Here is a 14,674-nt window from a genome sequence, read left to right as displayed (position 1 = left end):
TATTTTTTTTTTTTTTTTTTTTTTTTTTTTTTTTTTTTTTTTTTTTTTTTTTTTTTTTTTTTTTTTTTTTTTTTTTTTTTTTTTTTTTTTTTTTTTTTTTTTTTTTTTTTTTTTTTTTTTTTTTTTTTTTTTTTTATAAATTGATTTATTTCTGATTTGTGTTTTTACCATCTGGAGCATATTTTGAACTCTATATTGCTCTGCTTGTTATAGCCTAGGATGAATAATTGACTCAACATAAAATGCCATTTTGATGAACAAAACTCTTACCACTCGAAAAAAAAAATAAAATAAAAACTGCATTCATTGCAAGTGAAAGAAAACGCTGAGGTGGCTTTAATCCTGTGAGTGTGTACGAGTTCTGCACAGCTGTTCTGGGAGAGAGGGAGAGGCAACTCCTTGAAAAATCTCTTAAGTCTGATTTTGAAAGCAGTTGTGACTCCTGTGGTGGTTCTGGTGAGGAGCTTCCCGAGGCTTCAGATGCTGGAATGGGGTGCAGATGTTTTAATAAGAGGATGAGCTGGGTGCTGAGGACAGCTGGTGGCACTGGCACTGTCCTTTACTGATTTACTTCTCTGGGTTATGAATCTCGTTCTGTCTTTACCATAAAGTTTTTAAAAACTTCTTCCTGCTTTATTTAGGTGTTATTGCAATATTATTTTTGTTTAGGAATATTTCCCTTGCTTTTGTTCTGACTTGAACTGTGTTTAATGCCATGGTTAAATTCCCATTTGTACTTAAGTTTTCAATTCCCTCGTGGCTTGATTGAATTAATCCTCAGTGCTCAGCTTTTATTTGCATAAACCTTTTTAAAAATACTATTACTAATTTTATTTTTTTCTTCTCAGAGGGATCCAAAAATAATTTGAATGTTATGTTTTATCATATTTATAAAATAGTGGGGAAATACAACCATGTTGATTTTTGGTAATGGGCTGAATAGTTTTTCTTGATTTTGCCGTCTACATTGAAATATGGAAACAAAAGTGGGGAAAAAGTGCCAAATTCTCCTTTTGTGCTATGGTTGTTATAGCTGCTTCTTTGTATTTATCCTCTGCTCTGGGTCAGATACTAAATGCTTTGTGGAAAACAGAATGCTCTAAGTATAACTTAGGAGGTAAAATAGAAGGAATTGGATAAAATGAGTGTCAAGGTAGTAAAATTTCCACTGACTAAAGAGGAATTTATGCCTGAGGAGCAGTGTAAGTTCATTCATATCTGATCAGTGTTTTCTTGTTTTGCTCTTATTATTCCTGGCATTTTTTCACGAGGAGATTTCACAAAAATCTATTTTTGCTATCTCTTAATGGCACGTAGAGAAACAGATTTTTTTTTTTTTTAAACTGTGTTCACTACTAGAGATAAAATGTAAAAATCCTCTTCAGGAGCTGCCATGGTCAGTCAAACCAAATACAGAGGTGTTATTTGACAGCTGTCAGAAAACTTGGCTCAGGTGAAATGTGCTTTCCAAGAGAATAATGTTCTGGGGTGAGTGGTGGCTCTTTAATATGTTTAAACCTGATGAATTCATTTGGTAATTTTCAATGAAAGAAAGGAGCCAGTGAGCACTGGAAGGTATTGCACAGTTCTTGAACGGGTTTTCAGTCGCAATAATTGCTTGGTCATTTCTTGGATCTGCTTCCCTGGGCTGCTGATGTTGTCTTAGAAAGGAGAGGGGATGATCAGGTTTTTAATAACAAATCACAACCGACCCAAATTTGTAAAATAACTAAAATAATTCTACCTTTCAATTCCCCCTTTCCTTCAAATCCACTTCAAAACAGAAAAGAGATTTATGGTTGTTGTATTGACCAGGCATGAAACAGCTAATGCCACTCAAGTAGAAAGTTTTATAGGCGTTATTATCAGATTCTTCCTCCAGTATTGCTGCCACAGCCACGTATCATAACGAGAATGATTTCAGCAAAAAGCAGCCAAAGGACGGATCCTTTGTAGACCATCAATTTATTTTGTCGCTTACAAATTTAATGTTGCATCTAAAATCCAAAAATACTTCTCTCCTAAATTTTCACACCACTCACAGCCTATTAACAGTATCTAATTAAAATAAGCCTTTCTGTTAGAGGAGCATCGCATTCCTGCCCGGAAAGAACAATGGCTGTGGCGTGGAGAAAGTTGCTTTGAGCAGAGAGAAAGCTTTGGGGCTGGGGAGAAAGCACTGCAGATTTTAGTATAATGTGGAGTGCTCAAAGAAATTTTATTTCATCGTAAAGATTAGCAGGCTGTGTAATTCAATTTAAAGCTGGTTGGCAGTGTTCTGTCTGTTACAAAGCCTTTTCCTTTTTTTTTTCTCTTTTTTTGTTCTTTTTTTTTTTTTTTTTTTTTTTTTTTTTTTTTTTTTTTTTTTTTTTTTTTTTTTTTTTTTTTTTTTTTTTTTTTTTTTTTTTTTTTTTTTTTTTTTTATTGCCACTATATTTTTTTTTAATGTTGTTTGTGACCACAGAATCTGGTAGACAGCAAGAATGATCTCTGGGTTTTGTGCTTCCCACCCCCTTCCTCTTTTTGGTTCAAAAATCTGTGAGATTACCTGAAACAGCATATCAGTGAAACAGCATCCTGCATAATTTTTATTTTTTTTTTGGCTGGTATAAAATGGTTATTTTTTCTTGTGACCAAACAGCCACTGAGGGTGAAGATCTGCTGAAAATGTTTGGTTTGAATCAAGCTTAAAACTCAAATGTTAGCATTTATTCACACTGTTGTGGGCATTACCGTGCTGCAGAAAAGCAACATGCGGCAATTTATAGTAATGCAAGACTGGCAGACCTTTATCTCCCAGTAATTGCCTGTACTAGGGGGTTAATAAATGTTCCAAGAATTACTGACTTCTTTTTTTTTTTTTTTTTTTTTTTTTTTGTTAAAGGAAAATAAATGGCTGCTTATTGCCGGCTATAACCAGCCTGCATAGCGTGTTAATTAACCCTCTTGTTGCAGTGGGCTGAGGCTGAGTATTTGAGCTTGGGCAAATTCTTTATCAGAAGGATGTGTCCTGGCACAAAAGGGCTGTGAAAGAAAGACCTGTGCGAGCTCCACCTCTCCCATCCACCCTCGCCCCGTGCCTGTTAGGAGAGCTTGGAATCTTTATGGGCTGTGTTTAGGGAGTATATCGATTTTTGGAGGATGGGAGGTTGTGTTTGTGGGCACTCTGGTACCGCTGGTGGGGAGGAAAAGGAGAAGAGAAGCCCTTCTCCCGCAGCTAAAGAAACTTTTGCTTCCTTGGTCCTGCTTTGCTGGGAGGATCCACTGGCTGGTCTCAGCGTTTGGCTGAGGGCTGGTTTGTGGTGGCCCTTCCACCACACAGCTTTGGGAACGGAGTTTCTCGGGACTTGAGGTGGCTTTGAGGTTTGGGTCACTTCAGTGCCTCACTTCACTGAGCTGTTCTGGTCTCTGTTCTCATCCTGCACCCCAGCTGTGAGGTGACAGTCACCAAACCCTGGCTGGCTATTGATGGTATGTTTAGTAGAGAGGGAACAAAGCAACGCACCGGGGGACAGCAGGGCAAGGAGAGAGGCAAAAAGATGGAAAGGCAATGCAGAGGAGAACAAAATAACATCAAACTGGGGGTGGGATGGAGACTACAAAGGGAAAGGGAGACAAATGAGAGCACAGGGATGTAAAGTGCTGGAGATTCACCTGCTTTTTCCAGAGTTTCATTTTCTTCTTGAGTTAATAATATTAAGGAATGAGAGCTCAGGAACACTCTGTACTTTGAATTTCCTGTAATTGTTGGTAAGTGAACCATAAAGACCTCAGAATTATGTGCATCTTTTCTAATGAACAAGAAGCTTTCATATTACAGGCCAGGCTGGGTATCAGAGTGCAACAGCTCCTTCCCTCTTGAACGTTGCCATTAAATTCTTTTGGTGTAACCAGCCAGCACAGAGTTCCAGTTAGAAACAGAGCTGCAAATGATAAAAGATTACCCACACACGTCCTCACCTTTCCCTGGGCTGCCCTCCCCCATCCACTCCCTAAGCAGCATTTGGCATTTGCCTTCACTGCTGAGAGATGAGCAGGAAAGCTGCAAGGCAGACACCAAGTTTGCTGCAGTTTTGTGCTGGAGATGTCTCCTGTGCATGGAAGGGAAGGAGTTCACTCCCTCTGTTCTCCTCTGTCCCTCCTGCGAGTTCCAGTGGTCTCTGGGAATAAAATAATGCAGCTGTGGCCGTACTTGTGGTCCTGAGAGTAAAGGTCCTGGACCGACATCCCCTCATAAACCCCCACCAGAAGTAATTCACAGGCCAGCCCTGCAGGGAAAGCCACTCACCATTTGCTGTCTCCTTGGCTGTAAATTATAATCCTGTGCCATTAGCTGGAGTGGGAAAGGAGGGGAGAGATGGCCTGAGCGAGGCTGGCTGATCTGGGCTGCACTGGGACAGGGGAGAAGGAAGAGCCACTGCTCTGGTGACTGACAGCTCTGGTTATCTGTGCTAAAATGGATCTGGCATTTGAGTGAGTTACTAGAGTGTGTACAGTTATAGTGGAAGCAATACAGCCATTCATAAACAACTGCTTCCGTGAAGCCAGCTGTAAAAACAACGATGCTGGCCTGGGAGGTGAGAGGGCAAAACCTCAGCAGAAAGGAGTATAAATAAGGAATAAATTGTTACCTTTGTCTAAGGGACTGAAATAGCTGTTCTCTGAATGCTTTGTCTTAATGACCAGCTCTGCTTGACTCTGGAGATGTCACTTTTATTCAGCAAAACCTAAAGTCTGCATATGGTGCCTTCTTACAGCAGATTTCTCATTCCATTTTTTGTTTTAAAGTCTAGAAAAGATGCCTAAAATGGGTAGGTCAAGAGAGCCCCTACTCTGCAGAAAGCACACTAGTTCCTTGCTCCAGCAATTAATGATAACATTTAATTACAAACAAATTAGGAGGTATTTCAGCACAAGTTTTTCTCCAATGAAATTCAAAGATTTGGATTTTTAAAAAGCTTTGGTCTGAGCTTGAACTGTCTGTTGTGAAGTCCTGGGATGCTGCAACAGAAATAATTCGGTAATTGAAATTCTGCAAAGCCAGTAGAAGAGAGGAGGTGGCAAGAACCAGTAGGAGGGGTGAGAGAGGGAACTCAGAAATCACTGGCACCGATGTCCGTAGTTACCACTCTGAACCTTTATTAAAGCTTCCTTCTCTCTTTCCCTTTTAATGTTTAGGGTTACTGGATGTGCTTAAACTCACAAGGAAGGTATCTGAGGCTGTGGTGCCCTCCTGCTCAGGCAACTCTAGATGGCAAGGAAAAAGCCCTGCATGAGAGGAATTCAGTTCCTTGTCATAACGTGATACAGCTGGGAGTGACTTGGTTGTCTCTTTTAGTAGCTAAGAAACCTCTCTGTGAGCTGGGTTATTAAAAGGAATTTCCTTACAGGGCTCAGGAGATTCTTGGTATCCAAGTTCGCCTTGAAAGGCTATAATGGAATGTTTAGCTTTATTTAAAATAATAAATTTAAACGTGGGATTCAGAAAATAATACAGGAGGTTCCAAAAGACCTGCCTGAATGTTTTAGTTGACTGCAGTTTCTGTTTGCGTTCTCTGGGCGCTTTTTCTTTGTGTTTTATCCTCCATAAAACAGTTCAGAAGAGAACCGTGGGGGTGGTTCTGATACACGGAACGTAGCACTGTCAACTGGATATTGGACTCCAGAACTGGAGTTTACTTCAGGTTTCAGATTTCCCCTCTTAAAAAAAAAAGAAGAAACAATTCCCAACAAACATCAGCATTGCCACCTGAAAATACGTTTAAAAACACCTTTGGATATCAAACTTGCATCTTATACTTGAATATTTACAAGTAAAAGCACCAACCGTGATCACAGGGTAAAATTTCCAAAGCAGCTAATTGCTTTATTGTACTGGGGAATGTTACATTCTCAGACTTCTTAAAAAGCTGTAGTCCTGCTTTTAGACAGCAGTTCATTTGGGATATTTAAAAAACACATTTTATCTTATTTCTTCTTTTCCCTTTCCGTTTATTTTCCATGTGATTCCTCTCGCTATCCCTCCTTATTTTCCCGCCGGTTAAGGAAATTTATCCACGTTACATTAGTGTTGAGAGGTGGTTAATTGTGAGCCTCATCAGGTTTTGTACTTTACCAACAATATGCAAAAAAAGTCACAGCTTTAAAGGAGGGATTTCAGTTACATGTATAAAATCAAGAAGTTATGTAAAATATAATGTATCATAGAAAGAAAAAAGTTTTTGTAAGTTTCTCGTTTACATATTTTAAGATTTTTTTTTTTTTTAATTCCTTCCTGGGATACAGAAAAAAGGAAACATTTGGAGGGAATTTTTTTTTTCTTTCTTTTTTTCAGAAATACTGCCTGGGCTCTACCAGGCTGTGAGGCAGAGGAAGGTGTGTGCCTCCTGCTCTGAGCATTTGTAAGCCTCAGAGACTTTCATTTAAAAATGAGAAAACAAATAGTGGGAACACATTCAAAGATGGGAGAAACAGGAAAATGTGTGGGTGATTATTACATGTCTTTCCTGGCTGGTGTATACTGATTTGTTCACAGTAAGATGGGTGGATAGATGTTGGAAGAATCCTGATAGAGGTGTGTCTGTCAGTCCTGTGGACAGAAGAGGAATGTCTGCTGCTCATATAAAGGTCCCTGTCAATAAGGTAGAAGAATTTGGGGCAGAATCTAGATCTGGGTCCTTCATTAATACTTCTTATTTCCTGCAGTAAGTAGTGAAGAATTGATACCAATATTTTTTTTCTCTTAAATAAAGATTTTACTTTGTCTGGAACATCTAGTCCTTAGCACTCGCTGGCCTTTTGCGGTGTGAAAATACATGAAAATACCAAGACATTGTCTGTGATAATTATGATTAGCTTAATTACTTTCTGTATAATTGTTTCTCAAGATGACCTCCTTTTTGATGGCTTTTATTCATTTATTTTAGGGGGGGAAAAAAAAAAAAGACTTAATTGGAATTGTAAATTACAGAGACAAAGGGTATGTTACGGGAAGTAGGTCCAGATCTGTTTGTGTCAGGCAGTGGCTGTTGGTTTTTCTATTCCTAAGATTCATGGGGAAAAATAATTCAAACTGATACAGTATGTGCGTGCACAAGGTAATATCAACAACCAATATATTATTTTAAAATCTGGTGAATTTCTTTATGGGGGATTGGGTTATATAGTGTGGGGGACTCCGAAAAGAAAATAAAATTGTGTATTGATGCCTTTAGAAATATTATTTGAGGGCAATAAAACGTTCCCTGAAATTCCCTCCTGAGTGGAGAAAATGGAGTTTGTTTGCAGTAATTGCATTTTCCAGCATTTGCTTTCGCGCTTTCCAATATGAGTTAAGCCAATTGGAACCTGTGATTTTGTTTTGCTTATTGGCAAAAGTACCATGTAAATTGATCTGTGATGCATTTATAGGGAATGCTTTGAAAATTTTGAAAGGGAGATGGCTTTCTCTTATTAGATTCAGGTAGTATTAGGGTTCATTTTTATATTTTAGCCTAATGTAATAGTAACCAAAAATGTTCCTTTTCAATTTAGTCTAAATTAAGTTCGAGGAGAACATTTCTACTTAGCCCCACTGGCACTGTGAAGGCAGAGTTTATGTTCCCATTCTTGGTCTTGGTTATTTGAAGTTCAAGACGGGAGCTGTTTGGAGCCACAGTGTGCTGAAATTGGTCTAAAGCTTGTCAGCCCTGGTACATTAAAATCTTGATTGCAAAGGGAAAAGATAAAATTCTGTTAGGTAAAATTGAACATATTTCTCTGTATTAGAGTATACGTGCACTACAGACCCTAAATTACAGTATAAATGTGGGGTGATTCTGTTTAGAGGAACACCCTTCAGCTCTGCCAGACAAAAGATGTTCTTGCCTGAAAATCTCATGTATTTTTCGAAGTGAGCACCAGTTCCCTTAAAGGATTTCTTTGAAAGGGCTCACAGCACCAGCACAGCCTGTAGGTAGGTATTGCTTTGCCACGGGAGCTACCATTAATGCAGGCTGCACTTGTAAAAATGAAGGGGACAAACAAGGCTATTGCAATTTTCATAGAGGGTGTGGTTCTCAGGATTTACTAAATTTAAAGGGAAACTTCACAGCTGTCAGCTCTTTTGATTTCAAGTTAGGTGATTTTTTTTGAAAGCTCCATCTTTTAGGTTGCATAATTAAAAGCCTGGAAAGAAAGCCTTTCCAGGGACTAGCAAGCAATCTGTGCTGCTTGTGTTTCAGATTTCATGATTTTAAAGTCAATTTGGGGGATTTTTTTTACACCTAAAGTTGGCAGTGCCATGAGCTGCAAAGTCTGGAGGCTTTTTTTTTTTGGTTTGTTTTTGAGGTTAGGCTAAACAAAAACTTCAGACTCTGTTTCAAAACAAAGAAATGTCATGTATTAATTGTTAAAACTTTAGTGAAACTTCAAGAAAAAAAAATTTTTCAATAACAGTAGCCCAGTGAAATTCAAAACAACCTGGAGATCAAAACCCAGCGCGAGTTACGCCGGGATTATCCTGAGGAAACCGTGGAACACCAGAGCGAAACAAAAGCTTGTCGCTTGTGTCGTGCTGCATTTTCCCTTTTAACAGACAGGAGAAGGATATTAATCACAAACAGTTACATTAGAATAATGTTATGGTCGAGACATAAATACATAAAAGCAAGGAATTGTCACCGGAGCGTGGTTAAACCAGAGCTGTAGCCGAGTGGGTCCTGCAGGGTTCGTGCTGCAGGCGGGCCATGTTTTGGCCCAGCCTTGTGCAAAAATTTGCCTCCAGGAGAGAGGATGAGTGGAAACACTTGGTGTTGGGTACCACTGATGCTGCAGCATCAGACTTTTCTCTGAAGTGCCCGTGCAGGTGAAGCAGCAGCACCTGTGCCTGAAGGTCCCTGTTCCCTGCAGCACCGAGGCGACATTCGCTCGAGTCCTTCCTTGCTTTCGTGGGTTTATGGCTCGAGCCTGGCATTATTGTAACGTAGTTTTTTGTGTTTAATGTTTCTTAGACTTGGTTTTCCATTGCCAGCATGGAAGAAACCCCTAATGCATGAGTTTCAGAGGAGAAGGTAGCAGACTCTGAACCTGCTGTGTGGCTCGATCCGCAAGTGTGAGTATTAACGCTAGAGCTGTCAGGCCTTGTGAAAATTAATGAAGCCTGACGGTTACAGAGGGAAAGGTCAGAGGCAGAGCTTGCACTTACCTAACATTTCTGTTTTGTTGTGTCTAACAGCGTTTCCAACAAAGGGGAGCTTTAATGTACAAGCTTCAGATTTATCGCAGGAATTTTAAGGGTCTCAGCCTTTGCTTCTCCCTGTGCTGTGGTCTGATGTTTTCTTTGCATAAAGGCAAAACAGTTACGTTTTTATTCATCCTCCTCTCCTCTTACTGTGTTGCTCATGTGTGTTTTGCCTTTATTTCTGCTTCTCCAAAACTTTACTTTGGAGGGGAAAAAAAAAAAAAAAAAAGAGGCATCTGAACTGATGGTGGAGTACTTTCCACCGGGAAGATTTTGAGAGATCTTGCACTTCAGTCCTTTCTCCTATTTTAGAAGCATGTTCTGGTTTTGTGCATGTTCTGTCTTTTATTTGCCTGCTTTTTTTTGGTGTTTTAAGGGACACAGGGAGGTAAAACACACAGAAATTCATGGGTTCCGTTTTCAGCCATCACGTTGGTTGACATCAGTTTTAGCTGTTCCATCGAGGACTTTTTTGTGAAGGCTGGTTTGATTAAAACAGCCAGCGTATTTTCACAGTGGTTGGTCAGTCTCATCCTAGAAAAGATGTTTTTTCTTACCCAGTTTTGGATTTTGGTACTCAGATTGGAGTGTTGGTGAGATAAGTCCAGCTTATTATGTGAAAACTCGGCTCTGTGTAATTGTATTTACACACTGTAAGTCATTTGCTGCTGCCGTGGGAGGAATGGAGCTTTGAGATACTCTGTCTTCTCTTTGAAAAGGAACCTCTGTGTGTTGTGATCATGCTGTAAATGCTGGGAAGAGGGAGTAACCATGGCCCTGAGATGCTGTGGGTTTTCCATGAGAACTCTCAGTAATGAAGAGTTACAGAGCTGCTGACCCGTGTCGGGGCTGTGCCCATCGGTGGGGCAGCTGGGCTGGGCAACTGCTGCCAGCCTATGCTCCTGTGGGGACTGGAATTCCAGGGGAACGGTGCCAAATCTTCTCCTTCAAGTGTTTATCCCTGGACACGGCTGGTGTTGGTTATAGGGTGAATGCTCCATGACCAGTTGTGCGCTTCTGAAGCGTAAATGATACACCGCAAATTCGAGACGATTCGCTGGCACACGCACCTTTTATACAGATTTCCCTCTTTTTGAGGGGACTAAGATTGGTACTTCAGGGTTTCTCAGCCTATGGCCAAAGGGTTTACGAGGCTGTGAAATGGGCAGGAGAAAAGCTCCGTGTTTCATGGGAGTGTTGTGTGGTTTGAATAGTTAATGCATGCGTGTGCATATTCACAGCTTCACATCAAAAGCACTTGCATATCATTTGTGTGTAAATACGGGTTTCTACCACTACAGAGACAGCTAGTATCACATTATTTCATATTCCCCTACTTCCCTGTGGGGTTTGCAGGTAACAGTAGTTTAAAAATAATGTGATTTTCTGTTTTTATAGGGACTCAGCGGTTAACGTTCGCTGCCAGTCAGGCTCCTTTTCATGTCTGGCAGCTCTACAGAACTTGGGTTGTGTGACTAAATTGTGCTCATATGAAGCATGCCATTAAAATGGGAATGGTTGTTCAACAGATTAAGGGCTCCTAGGATCCAAGTACTTAAGGTAAACTTAAAAAAGCCCCCACTGAATCACCTACTTATATAGGTTAAAAAAAAAAACCACAGTCCCCCAGGCTTCCCCCCCTTGTCCCAGGTAATAGATATATTTAAAGTCAGTCTGTTGTTCAGCTGACACTTTGAGTAGTGTAAGTGGTTGCAGCCAACCATGGATTTCCTGCCTTACCAGCATTCACAGGCACCCTTTTCCTTTTTTTGCTACATCAGTTTTTATCTGGATCAGCTTTCTGATCCACTCTGTTCTGCGGCCACCAAATCCTTGTGCTGACGAGGAGGTGTGATGGCCCAGGAGTAAAGGTGAACGCCTGGGGGCAAAGGTACTTGGGACTGTAGCTTGAGGGTTGACTTGTTAGGCAAGAAGTCACAGAAATTTTCTGAGACTCCCAGATTAATATATTTACCGTAAACAATTCCTTTTTTTTTTTGCAGTTCACAGTTAACTAACTTTGCCTTTATTTGAGCAGGAGCAATATTGACCTTTTTGGCTTCCAGGAGAGAACAACTTGTCTAATTGCAGTATTTTCTTGAACAGTGATTGCACTGTGTCCTTGCTTGTACTGTTGAGGGCAGATGTGGGGTAAGATGGCTCATCTTACCCAAAATGATAGATGTGTTTTTAAGATACACACACAGGGTGTGTATATGTGTATATACATGTAAATATACTGGGGGGTTCAAATACTCCAGTATAGGTGACTCTAGTTCACAGATTTAGTGCCCTGATCATTTTTAGTAGTTGTAATTTCAACCTTTTGATCTCATCTGTTAAGCATTTAAGTATTTTAAATAAACTCATTTATTATGCTGGGAGTTGATAATTGGGATGTCTGAAGTGCTCGTCCCACCAAACAAATCAAACTTTTTATAATTTGGAAAAGGAGTCTTCTATCTCTTTTCCAGATTCACAGTAAAAATTAGAGCAAATTATATTACTGATGCATGATGGAAGATTTGATAGTTAGGGAATCAGACTAATAAAACCCAAATGTAGCTAACAAAGACTTGGTTATGGAAAATGAGGAAATGCCTTTCAACCTGTGTGTTGTTCTGTACAGGCAGCACTGATGTAGATACACGGAGATTAGTCTGGTCAAGGTGCAATTAAATTACCGTGGAGTAGGAGATTTTTGAATATGACTCTGTGCTTCCATGTTAAACATGAGGTCAGCAGACAGCAGACAAAGGGCAGGTCTGCCAGAAGAAAACACACCAAAATATTTCATAAATAGTATTAGAGAGAATGGATGTTGGGCACTGCCACACCACCTTTCAAGAAGGAAAAACTTGAATGTGATGAGTAAATTAGCTAATCTTTGTTACTGTGATTAGTGCTGTATAGCCTTTCCTCGGGGTGGAGGGAAGAAATGGATGAGATTTGCTCTTACTGCTGCCCCTTCCTTTGCGTGGGCCTGGCTTTTGGTGTGTTTGCCTTTTGATGAGTGGTGTTGCTCATGAATAGCTTAATTCCAGGCTTAATTGGACATAATATCAGTAAAACGTGCTGATTTTCAAGTCTGTCAGAATAAACGAGAGCAAGTGTAAAGCTTGGATGTGTATCCAGCAAGATGAAAAGTTTTCTCTGCTAAAACAGGCAAATGTTGATAACTTGGTAGAAACTTGAATTTAACTGCTCCATCCTACTTCTCTGATAATATTATCCCATCTAGTTTGTTTGGGGGGGATTGATAGTTACATGGCAAGTGTATCAAATTTCATGCTGGCAGTATCTTTTATGTTCCCTGGGAGAGGAGAAAATAGCAATTTTATCTTGTGGCCAGGAGTCACAGAGAGCAGGAACTGTAGGTACCTGCCACATCGAGTTTTTAAATAAAAATGAATTGTAGAGCTGGGCAAGGAGTAAGGCAAAACCTATAGAGGAGCATTTATTGCATCTCCCCAGATTTTATTCTAATGCAGCACTGAAGAAAGTTAAGAATCTGTACAACCTGTATTTTTATTCAGACGTGAGGTGTCTGTGAAAAAGTCTGCTTGGTTTTTTTTCAGGGGATCTGTAGCTTTTTGGTTTTCTATCCAGAATTAAGTAATTTTGCTAAAATTGCGTAATTCCTGTTTCTGTGCTGTAAATATTGAAAAGCAGAGGGTTTGGGCTGGTTCCCTGTGAGTCTTATTTATGGGAAGGTTAATCTTGTTGTATATACTTACAGCTTTACTTTGAAACTTACTTCAAAAAGGAAAAAAAAAAAAACCAACACACAACAAACAGTTTTAAAAGTTGAAAGGCGAGTTTTAAACTAGCAAAGCCACTTCTGTTTAGGAAAACTGCATTCACAAGAAATGTATGACATCTGATCTTGTCTCCCTCGAGACAGATGTTGTGAGTCCCCAAGCTGGAAGATGGACCCACAGATTTCCACAGACATTTTGCTGCCTGTATGAAAAAAACCAAGACTAACCCCTCCCAGAAAAAAACAAACAAACAGCACAACAAACTTTCTAAATGATTATTAGGAGTAAACACCAAAATCAGGCAGCAGAAGTTAGCTTTGATGCAAACTTAGGTGTGATTTTTGGCAAGTCATAATGGGACAGATTTTGTAAAAGAACCTAACTTCTGTGAAGATATCACAGTATGGGACTGTATTTTTAAGGGAGCTCAGCACCCAGTATGTTTATTTGGGAAACCTGGCACCGACTGCTGGTACCAAAAATGCTTGAAAATCTGTTTCTGAACTTCAACAATCTGGCTCTGCGGGCATGAGCCTCCTTCCAAACAATGGTATCATTTGCCCTGCATTGAGGTGAGCAAACCTGCATTCTTTACCTCTGACTCTCATGGTAAATGAATTAATTAACCACATTTCCTTTTTCCTGCTGTGTTGTATTTGGCTTTTGAGTTTTATGGTTTTTTCTACTCGTGCACTTCTTACAGAAATGAGATACTTCTTAAACATGATAATAGTTATATGACAGTGCATTGCAAGTGAATTGACGCTTTGGAGAACAGACCAGGTGTGGAATAATTGCCACTGGAACACAAATTAATCCAAATAACAGCATAATCTAAAAAAAACCCCAACAGCACCAGCAGTCTAATTCAGTACTTTCAGGACATACCTGTGAGACACCCTGCAGTCACCCACCCACTGGGACACCCACGTGTCTCACTGCAGGGCACTCCTGGGGACGGGAACTGGGGGCTGCTGGCTCTGACCCAGTCCCACATCAGGTTTGAGGCGAATCTGAATTCATCAGGGGTGGTTTGTGCCGCCCTTGGAGCTGGTTTGTTGCCTTACCAGCGTGTTTTGTTTGGCTCCGTGGCCCAGGCCCTTTTTTTATCGTGGCATCGCTCTGGGTGACGTTGCTTTACAGTTTACCACAGTTTCATTCAGTGGAGGGAGAAGCAGCTTTAATAACTCGTGCTCAACATGGAGATCTGGGGTGTTTCATTCTGTCACTGCTAACTGTCTGCTTATTGTGCCAGCGTTGCTGGTGTGGGAGGAAAAATGTGCTAATTAAGTCCTCTTTTTTTTTTTTTTTTTTTTTGTTTGTTATTTCAGGAAACCTACCCTATGAATATAAAATAGTGATTGCTGGGAATCATGAACTGACATTTGATAAGGAATTCATGGCAGACCTTGTTAAACAAGATTACTACCGCTTTCCCTCTGTGTCCAAATTGAAACCAGAGGACTTTGACAATGTTCAGTCACTCCTGACAAATAGTATTTACTTACAAGATTCAGAGGTAACAGTTAAAGGATTCCGAATATATGGTGCCCCGTGGTAAGTCTCAATTTCAACTTTCTTTGCTGTTTATTACTCGAACCGCAGCAGGAACCCCGTTCCTGTTGAACGTGCATGAAGCTGCTTTGTTGCATTGCCCTGCAGAACTGTATCAGTAAACCACCCTGAAATAGTT

The 14,674-nt window shown here is 40.1% G+C and overlaps 1 protein-coding gene across 3 annotated transcripts in view; it reads left to right on the top strand.

The window, feature by feature from the left end:
- Positions 1-14,674, top strand: part of MPPED2 (metallophosphoesterase domain containing 2) — a 99,787-nt gene that overhangs the window by 44,047 nt on the left and 41,066 nt on the right. For all 3 annotated transcript variants that reach the window (XM_027902616.1, XM_027902617.1, XM_027902615.1), the window contains one exon: positions 14,313-14,538. In XM_027902616.1, coding sequence (XP_027758417.1) covers positions 14,313-14,538 — 226 coding nt within the window. The remainder of the gene's footprint in view (positions 1-14,312; positions 14,539-14,674) is intronic.

Source organism: Empidonax traillii, unplaced genomic scaffold, assembly GCF_003031625.1.
Source record: "Empidonax traillii isolate 1590-97213 ecotype Southwest subspecies unplaced genomic scaffold, ASM303162v1 scaffold891:size446522, whole genome shotgun sequence".
NCBI lineage: Eukaryota > Metazoa > Chordata > Aves > Passeriformes > Tyrannidae > Empidonax > Empidonax traillii.
The sequence above is the reverse complement of the archived record's forward strand: the minus strand, read 5'-3'. Positions and strand labels throughout refer to the sequence as shown.